Source organism: Schistocerca nitens, chromosome 7 (assembly GCF_023898315.1).
Source record: "Schistocerca nitens isolate TAMUIC-IGC-003100 chromosome 7, iqSchNite1.1, whole genome shotgun sequence".
In the NCBI taxonomy this organism is placed as follows: domain Eukaryota; kingdom Metazoa; phylum Arthropoda; class Insecta; order Orthoptera; family Acrididae; genus Schistocerca; species Schistocerca nitens.
This window is the reverse complement of record NC_064620.1, coordinates 216925070-216943477: the sequence shown is the minus strand read 5'-3', so window position 1 is coordinate 216943477 and position 18408 is coordinate 216925070. Positions and strand designations below refer to the sequence as shown.

The 18408-nt window shown below is 44.8% G+C and overlaps 1 protein-coding gene across 3 annotated transcripts in view; it reads right to left on the bottom strand.

Moving 5' to 3' along the window:
* The window catches only part of LOC126195101 (phospholipase A1 member A-like), a 156752-nt gene that overhangs the window by 76625 nt on the left and 61719 nt on the right, over positions 1 to 18408 (bottom strand). For all 3 annotated transcript variants that reach the window (XM_049933570.1, XM_049933568.1, XM_049933567.1), the window contains 2 exons: positions 8019 to 8118; positions 4270 to 4424 (listed from right to left, as the gene is read on the bottom strand). In XM_049933570.1, coding sequence (XP_049789527.1) covers positions 4270 to 4424; positions 8019 to 8118 — 255 coding nt within the window. The remainder of the gene's footprint in view (positions 1 to 4269; positions 4425 to 8018; positions 8119 to 18408) is intronic.

Sequence of the window (18408 nt, the reverse complement as noted above, 5' to 3'; positions counted from 1 at the left end):
TTGGGTGTCACTTTGGATGAGTATGTCAAATGGGCAGAGAATACAGTCGCAGTGTGCAGGAAGGCGTCCGCTTGTCTCTATGCCCTCAAAAAGTTTCGGGACGTATTTTCACAGGACGTGAAACGCCAGCTCGTGCAAGCATTCGTTCTACCGAACCTCCACTATTGTGATGTAATTCAACAAGGCATGAGTAGTGAAAACAAAAGACGGTTAGAACTAACCATGAATGCCTGTGTGCGCTAGACCTGCAACATTCGCCGATATGATCATGTTAGTGCTTCATACTCCCAGCTAGGGTGGCTTCGGCCTAACAAATTGCGTGGCTACCACACGCTATGTCTACTTCACCGGCTACTCGTCGCGCAAGCACGCCAGTACCTTGCTACCGAGATTTAACACCTTTCATGCCATCATAATCGAAACACGAGGTCACTGTTATTTGTTATCCTAACTGTGCCCACTCACAAAACAAAAACTTTTGCAAACTCCTTCTCAGTTGCCGCTGTCCCCTCTGGAACAAACTGCCCCTTACCTTGCGCAAAATTCAATCCCCTCCTGCTTTTAAGAAGAAGTTGAAGCATTTCCTACTATCATCCTCATAACGTTTTCCACAAAATTAATGTACAAGGCCAATCCTCCCCTCTGTCAAATAGCAAAGCTAGTGTCTCCTATCTTACTCCTTTCTCTTCTTCATCTACCTCTATTAGTCACGCAATTTTCTTCTCCTTTATATTTCATTACTTATGTCTCATCATGTCCCTGTTCTTCTCCTCCCTTCACCATCAGTCTCCCTCATACCCTCTGTTGCTAGCACTGCTATTTAAAATCTGTCTCTATCATAATGTCTAATTATAGCAGTACTTATCATCTACGAATATAAACTGTATATGTATGTATTTTTCCAAGTGTGCCTTTGTAATTGTTAATTTCACCTTTTGTACTAGATGTAGTTTAACATGCTACTAAAACATATGAAAGTAAAATAAGTAGAATGCCTGGTTAGATGTAAGAAAGGGCCTGATGGCACTAATCTTGCCAGCTTAAATAACAAAAAAGTAAATAAACAAGATCTGCTCGCAAATATTCAGTCTCCATAGAACGTGTTGGGCCTCTGCTTACAGCTAGCCACAGCTGCCACAAGTTGTCAACAGTGCAGAAGTTCTGCAGCAACACGTTGAGTAAAATATATTTATTTCAACTAATCTTTTGATGCCTGTCCGGATTCCTACGGTGACATATTCGTTTGGTCACCTTCCACTCATTTTTCATTATCAATGAATATACACTCCTGGAAATTGAAATAAGAACACCGTGAATTCATTGTCCCAGGAAGGGGAAACTTTATTGACACATTCCTGGGCTCAGATACATCACATGATCACACTGACAGAACCACAGGCACATAGACACAGGCAACAGAGCATGCACAATGTCGGCACTAGTACAGTGTATATCCACCTTTCGCAGCAATGCAGGCTGCTATTCTCCCATGGAGACGATCGTAGAGATGCTGGATGTAGTCCTGTGGAACGGCTTGCCATGCCACTTCCACCTGGCGCATCAGTTGGACCAGCGTTCGTGCTGGACGTGCAGACCGCGTGAGACGACGCTTCATCCAGTCCCAAACATGCTCAATGGGGGACAGATCCGGAGATCTTGCTGGCCAGGGTAGTTGACTTACACCTTCTAGAGCACGTTGGGTGGCACGGGATACATGCGGACGTGCATTGTCCTGTTGGAACAGCAAGTTCCCTTGCCGGTCTAGGAATGGTAGAACGATGGGTTCGATGACGGTTTGGATGTACCGTGCACTATTCAGTGTCACCTCGACGATCACCAGTGGTGTACGGCCAGTGTAGGAGATCGCTCCCCACACCATGATGCCGGGTGTTGGCCCCGTGTGCCTCGGTCGTATGCAGTCCTGATTGTGGCGCTCACCTGCACGGCGCCAAACACGCATACGACCATCATTGGCACCAAGGCAGAAGCGACTCTCATCGCTGAAGACGACACGTCTCCATTCGTCCCTCCATTCACGCCTGTCGCGACACCACTGGAGGCGGGCTGCACGATGTTGGGGCGTGAGCGGAAGACGGCCTAACGGTGTGCGGGACCGTAGCCCAGCTTCATGGAGACGGTTGCGAATGGTCCTCGCCGATACCCCAGGAGCAACAGTGTCCCTAATTTGCTGGGAAGTGGCGGTGCGGTCCCCTACGGCACTGCGTAGGATCCTACGGTCTTGGCGTGCATCCGTGCGTCGCTGCGGTCCGGTCCCAGGTCGACGGGCACGTGCACCTTCCGCCGACCACTGGCGACAACATCGATGTACTGTGGAGACCTCACGCCCCACGTGTTGAGCAATTCGGCGGTACGTCCACCCGGCCTCCCGCATGCCCACTATACGCCCTCGCTCAAAGTCCGTCAACTGCACATACGGTTCACGTCCACGCTGTCGCGGCATGCTACCAGTGTTAAAGACTGCGATGGAGCTCCGTATGCCACGGCAAACTGGCTGACACTGACGGCGGCGGTGCACAAATGCTGCGCAGCTCGCGCCATTCGACGGCCAACACCGCGGTTCCTGGTGTGTCCGCTGTGCCGTGCGTGTGATCATTGCTTGTACAGCCCTCTCGCAGTGTCCGGAGCAAGTATGGTGGGTCTGACACACCGGTGTCAATGTGTTCTTTTTTCCACATCCAGGAGTGTATAATATTTGGCTCCTCAGAACATAACGGTTGCCGACTCGCATCGCAACGCGTGCAGTCTAGTGAACACAGGTGTTGTCATCTTGGAAAATGGGAGTTTCCACAGAACATTCATCATGAAGATGTAGAAGAAAGGGTAATATTTGGTAAGTGAGAAAGTTGAAATAAACATCCTGGTTCACGATCACAGTAACCTCAACGAGTGAGCCTCAATATTGGTGCGAAAATCACCCCCAAAAGTCACAGAATTATCTCAAGCGCAAACTACACCCTCCAAACACTGCAAATTTAACGCTTCATTAGCCTATCAGTGCACTCGTATCATTTGAAAAGAGGTAAGATCGTGACTTTTGGGGACTCCAATCAACTACTGCCCGGTTCGTGTTGTTTGGCCCACTGAAGACGTGTGAGCAATGGTCTTTTGCAGGATACCTCACTTCAAATATGCACTCCGTGCAATCCCACTCGCAATGTTCGCTCGGAGGCCGGTTGAGACATAGACCATTCCTCCCTGCTTTGGAAAAGACTGTCACTGACAAGGCATAAGACTCGACTTGAGCCCCTGTCGTTTAGGATTTGTACATGACAGCTGCTCTTACGCCGAGTTACATGGCTGCGAATGATACACCATTCCATGAATACACGTTGCACAGTCCCCACTGACACATCAACAAATTGGACAACTTCATTCACTGTATGCCTATGGGCAAGTTTAAACACGATAGCCCCTTTTGCCATTCAGTTATGATTGCACGTCAACCCATATTAGTGCACTGACTGCACACAGCCAACGGACATTTACATACAACTTCACTGCAACATCTTACGTCAGCGGTGGAGCGTCGCATAACCAAATCGTACCAGCTCTACACTATCTACAGTGCTCTTTTAAGGATGAGCGACCGGTGGTTCAACCTCTGTCAATGGCGGCATCGGATGCGTTGTGGCGGGGCTTGTGGCCAGTACAGCGCTCTCCCGGTCGTTGTTGGGTTTCTCGACCTTGGAACCGCTACTAATCGGTCAAGTAGCTCCTCAGTTGGCCTCAAGAGTCTGAGGGCTCCCTATACCAGTCCTACCACCAAAACAAATTCCTGGCAGTACCGGGAATCAACTCCGGATCCTGAGCATGGCAGTCAGCTTCACTGACCACCCTTCCACGGAGAAAGACTCTTTAAAGAGCTTGACTAATAATTTTTTCCGGTAAGCTTATATTGTTGCATGATTTTGGAAATGTTTGAGATTTATTTAAAATCCAGAACTTGACAGAGGTTATTATGTAGGTGTGTGTGTGTGTGTGTGTGCGTGTGCGTGTGCGTGTGTGTGTGTGTGTGTGTGTGTGTGTGTGTGTGTGTGTGTGGATGCGTGCACGCGCGCTCACGTGAAAAGGAAGATGGGAGATGGGGTTAAGGAAATATACCAATTAATAGAATTCGAATGTCAGTGTAACAAGTTAACAAGTTTATGTCCTTGTATCTTATACGATAAATAAGAACAAGAGAGGCCATCTCTCAGAAGTCAGTTGGTATGTGGAACTGGGATCATTGGCAGCACGCCACATACTCACCATTCCTAATGGCAGCGAGCGGCTGGATGTCCATGCCCGAGTTGTAGCCGTGCACAACCACCTTGGTTGGCAGTGAGGGTTCGAACCAAGGACCGTCGAGGCCCGCCCAATCGTCCGAGACATCCACCTGCACTCGGTCACCATCATCACCTGAACTGGAATCAGAACCTCACCTTCTTACATATGCCTCTGTGTAGACTTGCAGTTTATCAAAAAAATGGGTCTGACATTATGGGACTTAACTTCTGAGGTCATCAGTCCCCTAGAACTTAGAACTACTTAAACCTGACTAACCTAAGGACATCACACACATCCATGCCCGGGGCAGGATTCGAACCTGTGACCGTAGCGGTCGCGCGGTTTCAGACTGTAGCGCCTAGAACCGCTTGGCCTGCAGTTTATCAGCACGTACCCAAGGAATGAGAAACATCTACACTACTGACCATTAAAATTGCTACACCACGAAGATGACGTGCTACAGACGCGAAATTTAACCGACAGGAAGAAGATGCTGTGATATGCATATGATTAGCTTTTCAGAGCATTCACACAAGGTTGGCACCGGTGGCGACACCTACAACGTGCTGACATGAGGAAAGTTTACAAACCATTTCTCATACAAAAATAGCAGTTGACCGGCTTTGCCTGGTGAAAACTTGTGATGCTTCGTGTAAGGAGGAGAAATGCGTACCATCACGTTTCCGACTTTGATAAAGGTCGGATCGTAGCCTGTCGCGATTGCGGTTTATCGTATCGCGACATTGCTGCTCGCGTTGGTCGAGATCCAATGACTGTTAGCAGAATATGGAATCGGTGGGTTCAGGAGGGTAATACGGAACGCCGTACTGGATCCCAACGGCCTCGTATCAATAGCAGTCGAGATGACAGGCATCTTATCTGCATGGCTGTAACGGATCGTGCAGCTACGTCTCGATCCCTGAGTCAACAGATGGGGACGTTTGCAAGACAACTATCTGCACGAACAGTCTGACGACGTTTGCAGCTCGGAGACCATGGCTGCGGTTACCCTTGACGCTGCATCACAGGCAGGAGCGCCTGCGATGGTCTACTCAACGACGAACCTGGGTGCACGAATGGCAAAACGTCATTTTTTCGGATGAATCCAGGTTCTGTTTACAGCATCACGATGGCCGCATCCATGTTTGGCGACATCGCGGTGAACGCACGTTGGAAGCGTGTATTCGTCATCGCCATTGGCGTATCACCCGGCGTGATGGTATGGGGTGCCATTGGTTACACGTCTAGGTCACCTCTTGTTCGCATTAACGGCACTTTGAACAGTGGATGTTACATTTCAGATGTATTACGACCCGTGGCTCTACCCTTCATTCGATCCCTGCGAAACGCTACATTTCAGCAGGACAATGCACGACCGCATGTTGCAGGTTCTGTACGGGCCTTTCTGGATACAGAAAATGTTCGACTGCTGCCCTGGCCAGCACATTCTCCAGATCTCTCACCAATTGAAAACGTCTGGGCAATGGTGGCCGAGCAACTGGCTCGTTACAATACGCCAGTCACTACTCTTGATGAACTGTGGTATCGTGTAGAAGCTGTATGGGCAGCTGTACCTGTACACGCCATCCAAGCTCTGTTTGACTCAATGCCCAGGCGTATCAAGGTCGTTATTACGGCCAGAGGTGGTTGTTCTGGGTACTGATTTCTCAGGATCTATGCACCCAAATTGCGTGAAAATGTAATCATATGTCAGTTGTAGTATAATATATTTGTCCAATGAATACCCGTTTATCATCTGCATTTCTTCTTGGTGTAGCAATTTTAATGCCCAGTAGTGTATCCTACAACATAGTCTAGCAGTGAGGTGGTAGAACGCAATATTCCTGTTCAGCTACCGCTATACCATTAGTTATAGTGACGGATATTATTCTATTTATCTTTTTCTTGAAACCAGAAACAGACAAAATAGAAGCGAGAAGTACGAAGCGTGTTAGAACGTATACAAGCTGAGTCACGTAAGATTAAACATCCCTATTATTTCGTGAATGTTTCAGTTACCGATATGATGTTTTCGGCAGATGAGAGCACGCTAAGGGCCATGTACTTTGGCATGTGATAAAGTGTCTTAACTCTTCTATCGATCGAGATATTGAGGCAAGTATATCACCTTTTCTAGCGGCATCCGAAAGTGCTTTGAAATGTCTGGTATAGCAATTTAATGCTTGTTAATTTTGAGGTTGAAACTCTTCGCAAAAAATTTCTAGGAATGTATTAAAACTTGAAAACAATGTGGCCAGAGTCAGCTACTTTCGTGCAAACACCGCCTAGCAGAGCACTCATGCGAGACTCCGCCGTTACCTGCACCAAGACAGGCCTACGCTGCTAAAGCAAAACCTCATTTCCTATACGACACAGATACAGGATCAGATATGGTTTTTACATATGGAACTACGGCATATGCTATCTTCTGGTGCATTAGCCCTTGCTTAGGATGACTATTTCCAATATTCGATAAGGATATGTACGTTTCCAGGTTTTTGTGGAAAGAACTGCAGTTTCGTCAGGCAGTTTTGCATTTTAACCCTCCCCGTTGCTGCGATCACTTGGCAGGTGATGTCTGAAGTGACTGCTGTCACAAAAATCAACAGATACCAGTCTTTAAACGCTGGATCCTATTTTTACCGGAACCGAGATTGGAATCTGCCTACACGTCGGTCAGGGGGCTCGAAGATGGCGTAACATAAAGCGGAAACTTAACAGAATAACAAGTCGGAAACTTAAACTTGATTTGACATTTTCATTCAGTATCTGAACACAGGAAGAATCTGCTGGAAACACATACACTGTGACTTATCCAGGGGTATCTCTTCTAAAAGAACAATAGAAAGCTCGTAAGAAAGTGTGCATACGTAGGCCTACTTCCATATAAGATCCCTGGAATGAAAATTCTTATGATGTCGCACTATGGTAGTCGTTGTTGTAGCTGACGAAACCAACGTGCATTTTCAGCTGCCCGAATTTATATGACCTTGGTTCATAAACGGTGCTTTGTCGGTAAAGAGCACATATTAGAAAAACGTATTATCGTGTCGCGAGCTATACAGAGCACACCACCAAGCTTATGAACATATATGACTTTCGAAATGTCTTTCGAATGCATGATGTAGTGACAGATTATAAAATTGGAATTTATATCGAAGCGAATGGTTGCCCTTTGACGGCTCCCGTATTCCTTGGCAACACGTCTGGTATCACCGTTCGCCATGTAAAATTAGCATGTAGAGCTTCTCGGTATTTGTGTACATATCTGCATACAAGTAATAGTGGATCAGAATTGATCTACCGATAGACAACACATTTCCTGCATGTTCTGCAGAGCAGGTAAGTAATCAGTCAAAAGACCTGTTTACAACGCAGTAGTCGATTCCCTTGATTTAGCTTTCAATTTTGGATTATTTCTGGGATTCTTGTGCGAAGAGTTTCAACCTCAACATTAACAAGCAATATATCACTGTAGTCTTTTCAGGAACTTTCGAATGCCGTTAAAGAAAGTATAAAAAAATGATACTTGCTTCAGTATCTCAACGATACAAGAGTCAAGGCCCTTCCTCATATACCAAGGCCCATGCGCCTTTGCGTACTATCATTTGTCGAAAACCTCGTGTCGATACCTGGTACGTTTACGAAGTAGAAGGAGTGTTTGTATTAGGTGACTAGCCTTGTACAGTCTTATCTGATAGAATGTGCTTTAGAATGGAGTTCAGACTCACCCAGTGAAGAGGAAGAAGCGGACGGCTGGGTCCGGGCAGTCTCCCCCTAGGACCAGCGGACACGGACCCATGTGGACTACCCACAGCGAGGCGCTGCATCCTGCCAAAAGTGCAAGATAATGTCATTAAACACTACCGCTATAGTTGTTTACGCTCAAAACCTCTAGATGTCAGGTACTCGTATCAGTACCAAACGTTGTATGCCGACAGAGTACCAACCAAAACTCCGATTTAGTTGGTACTACGTGCTTTCGTCCAGCGGAACGTGCGTAAACGGTAATTAAAAGTAACAGCAGATTTACGGAGCACAGGAAAAGAATAACCGTGAGTCAGTAATACAACTAGCTTCTGTGGGGACGTTGGTAAGGCATTACATCTTCGTACCAACGGTCCCAGGTTCAATCCCCAATGATGAAAAGTATTTTTACTGTAATATGCATGAAAGTGTCCTTGGAAAATGTAGTCCATCAACAAAGGAGGTGGCTTACAAAACACTCGTTCGACGTATACTTGAGTATTGCTCATCAGTGTGGGATCCGTACCAGGTCGGGTTGCCGGAGGAGATAGAGAAGATCCAAAGAAGAGCGGCGCGCTTCGTCACAGGGTTATTCGGTGGGCGTGATAGCGTTACGGAGATATTTAGCAAACTCCAGTGGCAGACTCTGCAAGAGAGGCGCTCTGCATCGCGTTGTAGCTTGCTGTCCAGGTTTCGAGATGGTGCGTTTCTGGATGAGGTATCTAATATATTGCTTCCCCCTACTTATACCTCCCGAGGAGATCACGAATGTAAAATTAGAGAGATTCGAGCGCGCACGGAGGCTTTCCGGCAGTCGTTCTTCCTGCGAACCATACGCGACTGGAACAGGGGAGGTATTGACGGTGGCACGTGAAGTGCCCTCCGCCACACGCCGTTGGGTGGCTTGCAGAGTATAAATGTAGATGTAGATGTTATGCGGGACAACATGTTTATGACATGTAAAAGGGCTGTTTAAAGTTCTCAGTAATGTTGTCTTGGCAGTCTACTTTCCCTTCGTTTCTTTGAAAGTAGTGAACCTATAGAGGACATTTATAGTTTCACAGAATATACCATCAGAACAGAAAAATAAAGGAACACTTGCATCACGCTTGCGGAAGTAATAATAACAATAATAAAACTAATAGTAGTAATAATAAACAAAATAATAAGATCAATAACAAGTAAATAACGTTCAACTAACGAAGTGAAAGCAGACACTCCGAAAAGTTCTTTTACATATAAGGAAAATGTTCTTTCGTATAACAGTTTCACTCCTAAACACAATCACTCACAGATTACGCTTTTCCCGTGCGTCGTAGCTCTGGTGTTACCTTAAATTGCCGTTTATGCATACTCTACTGAACAACAGCACACAGCACGAACTAAATCGGTGTTTTCGTTGGTACTCGATCGTCATACAGCGTTTGGTACCGATCTAAGTGTCTGACATATGGAGATTTGGGTGTTAGCTTTTTTTCTACAGTGTTGGTACGGCTATTGGCAATACACTGGGCGGAATTCTAATATACTTGGTTCTGCAGTGCTGTAAACTTACATGCAAATGATGAAAAGTATGGTGAAGAAAAGGAGGAAAGAAGAAAGACGATTTTAGTTTAATGTTCCGTCGACAATGAGGTTATTAGAATAGGAGAACAAGCTCGAATTTTGGCAAGATGGGAAAGGAAAGGGCCGTGGTCTTTCAAAGGAACCATCCCGAAATTTCCTCTAGGGATTTAGGGAAATCATGGGAAACCTAAACCTCGGTGGCCGGACAGGGATTTGAACTGTCGTCCTGCCAAGTGCGACTCCTGTGTCTTGTCACTGCCCCACCTCGGCAATGAAAAAAGAGGTAAATAAAATAAAAAAATAAAAGAGCGGGTAGTCAGAGGATAAAAGGTACAACATACATGAGGGGGAAAAAAATGGTTCAAATTACTCTGAGTACTATGGGACTTAACATCTGAGGTCAACAGTCCCTTAGAACTTAGAACTACTTAAACCTTTCTAATCTAAGGACATCACACACATCCATGCCCGAGGCAGTATTAGAACCTGCGACCGTAACAGTCGCGCGGTTCCGGACTGAAGCGCCTAGAACCGCTTGGCCACCACTGCCGGCACACACGGCCGGCACACATGAGGAGAAAATCATTGAAACTATATTTATTGCGTTTTATTCCAGTTATAAACAGTGACCATGACGTTACAATAAGTAACGGGTGAAATGAGAAGAAACTGCCCATAGGTTAGAGCTGTGTCGGAATATTCCAGAAAATGCACATACAGTTTTAAATATGTAATAACAGCAGCTGTCACAAGCTCAGCTAGAGTACTCTGTGTTCAAGCCTCAAGCTTTCATCGGTCTGGGTAAATGAGCAGTTACACACAAAGACTGAAAAGTTGTCATATTGTGTACCAAAATGACGGCGCAAGACCTGAATTGGTATAGACACCATCATCAAACAACGGTAGGCTTTATGCCCAGCAGGGCTGGATGCCTATGGATTTATCGTTCACACTGTGTGGCCTGATTATTCTCCAATTAGACACACAGGTTGTGCCTCGTTGATTTTGTAATGGTTTTCAGTAAAAAACGTGACTGAATAAAGTTGAAACTGCAGCACGGTTGCGATGAAAAACGAAACGAACAAAGTAAAGTAGTCTTCAGGCCGATATTTGCGACTCACATGTATCCTGCAGCTGCATGTTGTATACCATGCCCCACCAACCAGCTCTTCTGAGAGATCCACAAGGAACATGGCTGCAAGCTTCCCCATTCAGACGCAGCCGGAATGCAGGCGCGAAAGACCACCCAACCACAGCACGAATTTCGCCTCAAAGAAGTTAGTGCGCCTAAGTGACCGACGATGTGTTTGCCGTATAGCTTACTGACAAGGGAACCTCCCCATCGTACCCCCCTCAGATTTAGTTATAAGTTGGCACAGTGGATAGGCCTTGAAAAACTGAACACAGATCAATCGAGAAAACAGGAAGAAGTTGTGTGGAACTATGAAAAAATAAGCAAAATATACCAACTGAGTAGTCCATACGGATGATAGACAACATCAATGCTCTCGGGAGGTCAGGAGCGCCGTGGTCCCGTGGTTAGCGTGAGCAGCTGCGGAACGAGAGGTCCTTGGTTGAAACCTACCCTCGGGTGAAAAGTTTAACTTTTTATTTTCAGTTTATGTAACAAACGCTTATATTTTCATCAATTTTTGGGAGTGATTATCACATCCACAAGAAAATCTAAATGGGGCAAGGTAGAAGAATCTTTTTACCCATTCGCCAAGTGTACAAGTTAGGTGGGTAGATAACATATTCCTGTCATGTGACACACAAGCCGTCACCAGTGTCGTATAGAATATATCAGACGTGTTTTCCTGTGGAGGAATCGGTTGACCTATGACCTTGCGATCAAATGTTTTCGGTTCCCATTGGAGAGGCACGTCCTTTCGTCTACTAATCGCACGGTTTTGCGGTACGATCGCAAAACACAGACACTAAACTTATTACATTGAACAGAGACGTCAATGAACGAACGGACAGATCATAACTTTGCGAAAATAAAGAAAGTAAACTTTTCACTTTCCATTCACTCAGCTTTTTTTTATTATTACAGAGGGCAGCTAACCCTCTGACCGAACACGCTGAGCTACCGTGCCGGCATAAATTTTCACTCGAGGGAAGACTTGAACCCAGGACCTCTCATTTCGCAACTACGCACGCTAACCAAGGGACCACGGCGCTCCTAGAGTCCTATAGTCATTGATGTTGCATATCTTCGCATGGACTACTGAGTTTGTATATTTTACTAATTTTTTTCATAGTTCCACACAACTTCTTCCTGTTTTCTCGATTGACCTGTGTTTAGTTCTTCAAGGCCTATCCACTGTGCCAACTTATAACTAAATCTGAGGGGGGTGCGATGGGGAGGTTCTCTTGTGAGGAGGAAACCCATCGAACAACAATACATGCGAACTCTAAAGATATGAAAGAAAACGTAGAATCAAAAATGGACTAGATTCGTTCTACACTCAGGCAAGACATACTCGTTCTGACTTAGCGAAACCCTTTGACTGTCTTGTAACACTTTTATTACATATGTTTCATCAAAATGGCTCTGAGCACTATGGGACTTAACTTCTGAGGTCATCAGTCCCCTAGAACTTAGAACTACTTAAACCTAACTAACCTAAGGACATCACACACATCCATGCCCGAGGCAAGATTCGAACCTGCGACCGTACCGGTCGCGCGGTTCCAGAATGTAGCGCCTAGAACCGCTCGGCCACTTCGGCCGGCTAAGAATAACCAACTCTCTCAGTGACCACAGTCATTACTAAACACTTCACACTCTGGAAGCTAACCGAGAATTAACTAAAATTCTTTCACTTGGACTTCGTTTCATTTTGTAAAGGAAATGACGAACTACTAAGATCAAATTATGGTGTATTCTCAAAACCATTTACAGGCACTGACCCTCTTGCTAATTGTTCACTAACTATCTTTAAAAGATATTAATTCCAATAGCCTTAGTTTGCGGAGCGATAAATACATCAGTCCAAATTGGATACAAAGATATGACAGACGAATACATAGTTCAAACAAAATCTTTTTTGTGACAATAACGGATCTTTGCATGCCGCCTCTTGTGTTGTTAACAGTAAACCCCCAAGTCTATAAAGAGTCGAACGCCTACGTAAAAAAAAAACAGCTTTCAGTGTGTGATTACTTCACGGATCAGTTGATGTGTTAAGTATTTGGTGTAATGTACGTAAGTGAGAGAAAGTTAAGTTTTTAAATTGTGCTTAAAATTTGTTGGAAGTCGCTAAGTGTTCTCATGATGAAACACTGGATGAATACAGCCTCTGTAATTTGCGATCTATTTAAGGCAAAAACAAAGTTCCCACACATCTCAGTGTCTATGAAGTCATATCTCCTGAACCGGAGCCAACGAGAAATACGGGCCCTGCAACGAACTTGTGACGTCACGCTAGAAGGCTTATCCGCCACACTTCGGGAACGCTCGGCTTCGTGCAAGGAGCACGGGTAATCGGAATTTAATTGAAAAGATACCGACTAAAGGTCTTAATTTTGTCGTGTGCTATCGTGAACTTACATGCATTTAAAAGCGCAATCAATAATTATTAAACTCGTGTGAAACAGTTACTCGCTCACCACTATAGACGGCTGCTGGCGCTCGTAAGACCTGCAGTGTCACGTGCTGTGACGTACGTACCACGGCCTGCCTCTCTCTGTAGACCTCATCCTGAACTATGTGTCGCACAATGATATAATTTTGCAAGTACATTCTGCGTTGTGCGAGCTATGTGAGAAAAGTAATGAGACTGACTTTTTATCTACCAAAGTTTTCATTTTTTCAAACAGCAATATTGTACCCTTCAAAGTAATTCCCTTTGGCACCTGTACACCGGCGGAGTCGTTGTTTCCGGTTTTGGTAGTAGTGCTGAAAGGCTTCCACTGGTAGGACCTTTAACATGTCGGTCACATTCTTTTGACTGTTTTCCAGGGTCCCAAAATGATGTCCTTTTAAGACATTTTTCAATTTTGGGAAAAGAAGAAAGCCACAAACACTCAGATCTGGAGAACAGGGAGCTGTGGAACAACATGGTTAAATATTCCGTCATGGACACGGCCATGTGACATGGGGCGTTGTCATGATGCAGCATCCATTTGTCAGCAGTGTGCAAATTTTCAAAATTTGATGTACAGTGAAAGTGTTCAACAGGACACCTGTCATTCTTATTGTTAAACGTCGGTCTGATCTCACAAGAGCAAGCAAACGTTCGACGTTTTCGTCGGATTTTGAAGTTGAAGGTCTCTCTGAGCGAGGTTCAACTTCAACGGGTCTCGGCCTTCCAAAAATTATTTGTACCAGCGAAAAACCTGTGCTCTCGATAAGGACTGTTCCCCAGAGGCCTGTTTCATCTTTTCAGATTGCGTACATTGACTGGTCCCGGCTGTAATCACAATGCCTGTGGACGATAGCAAAACTGGAAACACTGCACGTTTAGAGTAAGTCATCAAATACATTAACAAGAAAACAAGGCTTTTTTTTCTTTGTGTGGAATTGACCTCCTCAGTCCGTGCGTAGCATATATGCTACATCCAAATTTCATTTTCTTCTAGTTCAGGGAATAAACCAAATTCGCTATGCGTAATTGTAATATATCCTTTAAATCACGAGCTTTCACCGCATCACCTGTTTTCGTCTCTTCATGTTCCCGGTAGCTTGCAGCATCTGCTTGAAAAAGCTATTTATCGTAGTGTCAGCAAGTATTCGAAAAATAGTAGTAATTTCTGTTTGTTTTTAGTAATTTTGGAATAGAATGTGTTTAGACTGTGCTTTAATATGCTAACACACAGTACAATATCGAATAAGTGATTGTTTATTTCATCAAACAACAAAGCCATATATTGTTTTTGGTGTACCACTGGGACTACATTTGGCAACAGCTTCTATTTTCACATTCCACTGATGTTTTCATAATTTTTAGGAGTTTTAGCATAAATAGTATTCACTTTGAACACCTTCTGAAATTTTTGCGATTCAAATCAATTTTTTAAATTCCGTATTTCAGTCTTATTTTGCCCAAACACAATGTAGTGATCATCAATCTAAACATTTCATTCACAAAATCGAAGCTCAGGACTGAGGAGTTTGGTTCAAATGGTTCAAATGGCTCTGAGCACTATGGGACTCAACTGCTGTGGTCATTAGTCCCCTAGAACTTAGAACTACTTAAACCTAACTAACCTAAGGACATCACACACATCCATGCCCGAGGCAGGATTCGAACCTGCGACCGTAGCAGCCGCACGGTTCCGGACTGCGCGCCTAGAACCGCGAGACCACCGCCTGAGGAGTTTAATTAAATTAAATGTAATTCCCAAATACCTTTCGTGCCCAACGGCTTCTGGCACTTCCTTTGGTTGTAAGGCAAATGTTGGAACTGGAACTCCCCTCCCAAATCTTCCCGACAGACATCCCTCTGCTCACTACCAGCTCTCCTGGTATTTGACGCGAAAATCCCTGACTCTACACTGGCTCAACTTAGAGAATGGAAAGAAAAAAGACCTGCTGCCAGTGAATCAGCACTGGCTGATGAAGACGGTGAATATCTTAGAAAATTAGAGTTTAAATTCAAACGTGACGTGGTTTGAACACCGAGAAGTTTCATATAAAGAACTGTCGTGTTAACAGATCTTTGAGAACACCAGGATGCTGTTTCCGGATCTGCAGTGGGAAAGCTATTTCCCCGCGATGTCGTCCATTACACACCACGCTGCCAGCACGTGTTCTGGCATGCGGATTCTGAGTTCCGTCTTATGAATCAGCAATGCCACACCTGGTAGCCATCACGACCACCTGCACACTGAACGCCGTAATCACCTCCGTCGTACAACACTGGTACAAAGAGTGTACAAAAATATGGAAACACTAAAAACCAACACATTATCACACCGTGTACGGTACAGGAAAACCGTTGGCACTCAAAACAGCTCCAGTCGTCTTGGAATGGCTATATACATATCCTGTATGGTTTTCAAGGGAATCTTATACCATTCATTCTGCAAAATAGTGGCAAGTTTGTAACGTCCCCTTAGAAAACCTCTATCTTATTTGATACAAAGACAGCTGAGTAAAACTCAACGTACTCAGACAGTTCTCTCTTTACTTATTCTGATCATCACTAAACTGACACACAATATTTTTTAGCACAACGCAGCTGACTTTCAATAATCCGTACAAAAGAATGGCCCTGCCTAACAATAACCTATACCTTACATGCATCACTTACCTCACAAAAATCTTCGTTACTCGAACTACTGCAATACAGCGAGCGCCAATACTGCCAGCTAAATAAAAGACTCGAACTCCTGAAGGCACTAAATACTGGTAGGCATAGTTAGCAAATGAAAGATTTTGATAGAGAACAAACAATGTATTTACTACCTGAATAGCGCTCAAAAGTCATAATACATATATAATTTTGTGACATCCAATTAAGCAAATTTCCCTTTTCTGATAGACACACGTCCAGATCGTCCGCTCAAAACTCTGGCATCTCCCTCCACATCTACCTCTGCTAGCGGCTCACCTCCAACTGCCCAACACTACAATAGCGAATATTTCAACAATGCCAACCAGCCACTGACTGCACAGAGCACAGTCAGTGAGTTTCATACAGAGCGCTGCGTGGCGTTACCAACATAAAAACCTAAACAGCCTACTTACATAGCCCCCATGCTCAACACAAAAAATTTTACAAATTGTTTGGGCAGTGCCCAATACTGATTTGAAAATATTTTTCATAATTACAATAACAAAGATATCAAATGCACACACTTATTGATACACTGTTGGTCAAAAGCAAAAAATTGTCCATAAAGACAGTCCTCATCATTCATCACAGTAGTACAAAGTCTGAGCAGTAAAAGAAAATGCCCACGGAAGTAGTGGATTTCCATGTAGTCTTGAAGAAGTAGTGTTGTCCTTCCAACGGAAAGACAGGGAATGGGCCACAACAGAGCAAACCCACAGCAGAGTCAGTCGAATTTTTGAAGAATATTGGTAGGTAGGTCATCACAGAGCAGACCCACTGTAGTCCTGGTACAGATTATGGTATTGGTGGGCCACCAAAGGTGCAGACCCACTGTAGTCCTTGTAGAGACATTACAATAGCGAATATTTCAACAATGCCAATCAGCCACTGACTGCACACAGCACAGTCAGTGATTTTCATACAGAGCGCTACGTGGTGTTACCAACATAAAAACCTAAACAGCCTACTTACAAGTTCAGGTAACGATGGTGAAGGTAGACAGCGAGCATGCATACTTCTACCCAAGTAGATAACAAGGACTCAATAATATTGAGATCTGGTGACTGTGGGGACCATGGGAAATGGGACAGTTCTTCCTCGTGCTCACAACGCCAGTCCTGGACTATGTGAATGGGGATCTTCTCGTCTTGGAACACAGCTTCACGTTTGGGGAACAGACATTGTACCACGGAAGGGACTTCATCAGCCAAAATGGACACACAATCTTTAGCAGTTAAGACGTTTACATAACTGAAGGTTCGTTTTGGAATTAAAAGCTCATTTTGCAATTCTCGGATTATGGTGATCTCTTAGTGCTAATTTGGGGCTGCAGGGTCCACGAGTGCAACTTTCAGTTCTGCGGTGACTTCATCAGGTGACTTCATCAACCTTGCAGAGTAACCATGGGGCCCATGGATTACAAAAAATGGTTCAAATGGCCCTGAGCACTATGGGACTTAACATCTCAGGTCATCGATCCCCTAGAACTTAGAACTACTTAAACCTAACTAACCTAAGGACATCACATATATCCATGCCCGAGGCAGGATTCGAACCTGCGACCGTAGCAGTTGCGCTGTTCCGGACTGAAGCACCTAGAACCGCTCGGTCACCACGGCCGGCCCCACGGATTACAACAATGCGCCTACCAAAATCATCATCGACTCTCTGTCACGTTGTACTCTTGCCGTAAGTTGGAAACAGTGTGAAACAAGACTCATCCGATCAAATGACATTATTCGATTACTCCATAATCCAGATTTTATGACTTCGGCACCACGTTTTCCTGTTAGAGACGTCTGCATAACTGATGGTTCGTTTTGGAATTAAAGCTCATTTTGCAATTCTCTGATTATGGAGACCTCTTAGTGCTGTTTTGGAACTGCAGGGTTCGCGAGTGCAACTTTAAGTTCTGTGGTGACTTTTGTAGCTGTCGCCCCCCCCCACCCCTTTTTTTCGTCACAATCCTCTTCAGTCACGATCATTCAGCACACACTTTGTCAGCGTTGTGCCTTAGCGGATGATGTTTTTCCGCTTCCGATATGTGCAGTACAAATCTTGGATACCGTGCCTCGTGAAACACCAAACATTTCCGCTCCCTTGATTACGGAAGCACCCGCCATTCGAGCACCAAAATTTTCCCGCATTCGAATTTACTTAGCTCCGGCACAGTGCACTCTCAACTACACAGAACACTGTTCTGACTACAACATACAGTTGCGCCGTATTGAGGACAGGTGGTCTTCGTGGTCAACCACAACAGTGTAACCTGCAGGGTTGGCTAGCATCTGAATTTATGTCCAAGCACGGATTTCTAGCGGTATTACCACGTTTTTAACCACTTCCTCTAAGTTGATCCGTCGTTTCTGACGATTTGATGAGCTGTTGATTTGTTTGACCTCGTGTTGGTTATCGTATTAATTCGGCATCGTACTACTGGTAAACGCCAGCGGCCTTGCCCCATTGGTAACACCGGTTCTCGACAGATCACCGAAGTCAAGCGCTGTCGGGCTGGGCTAGCATT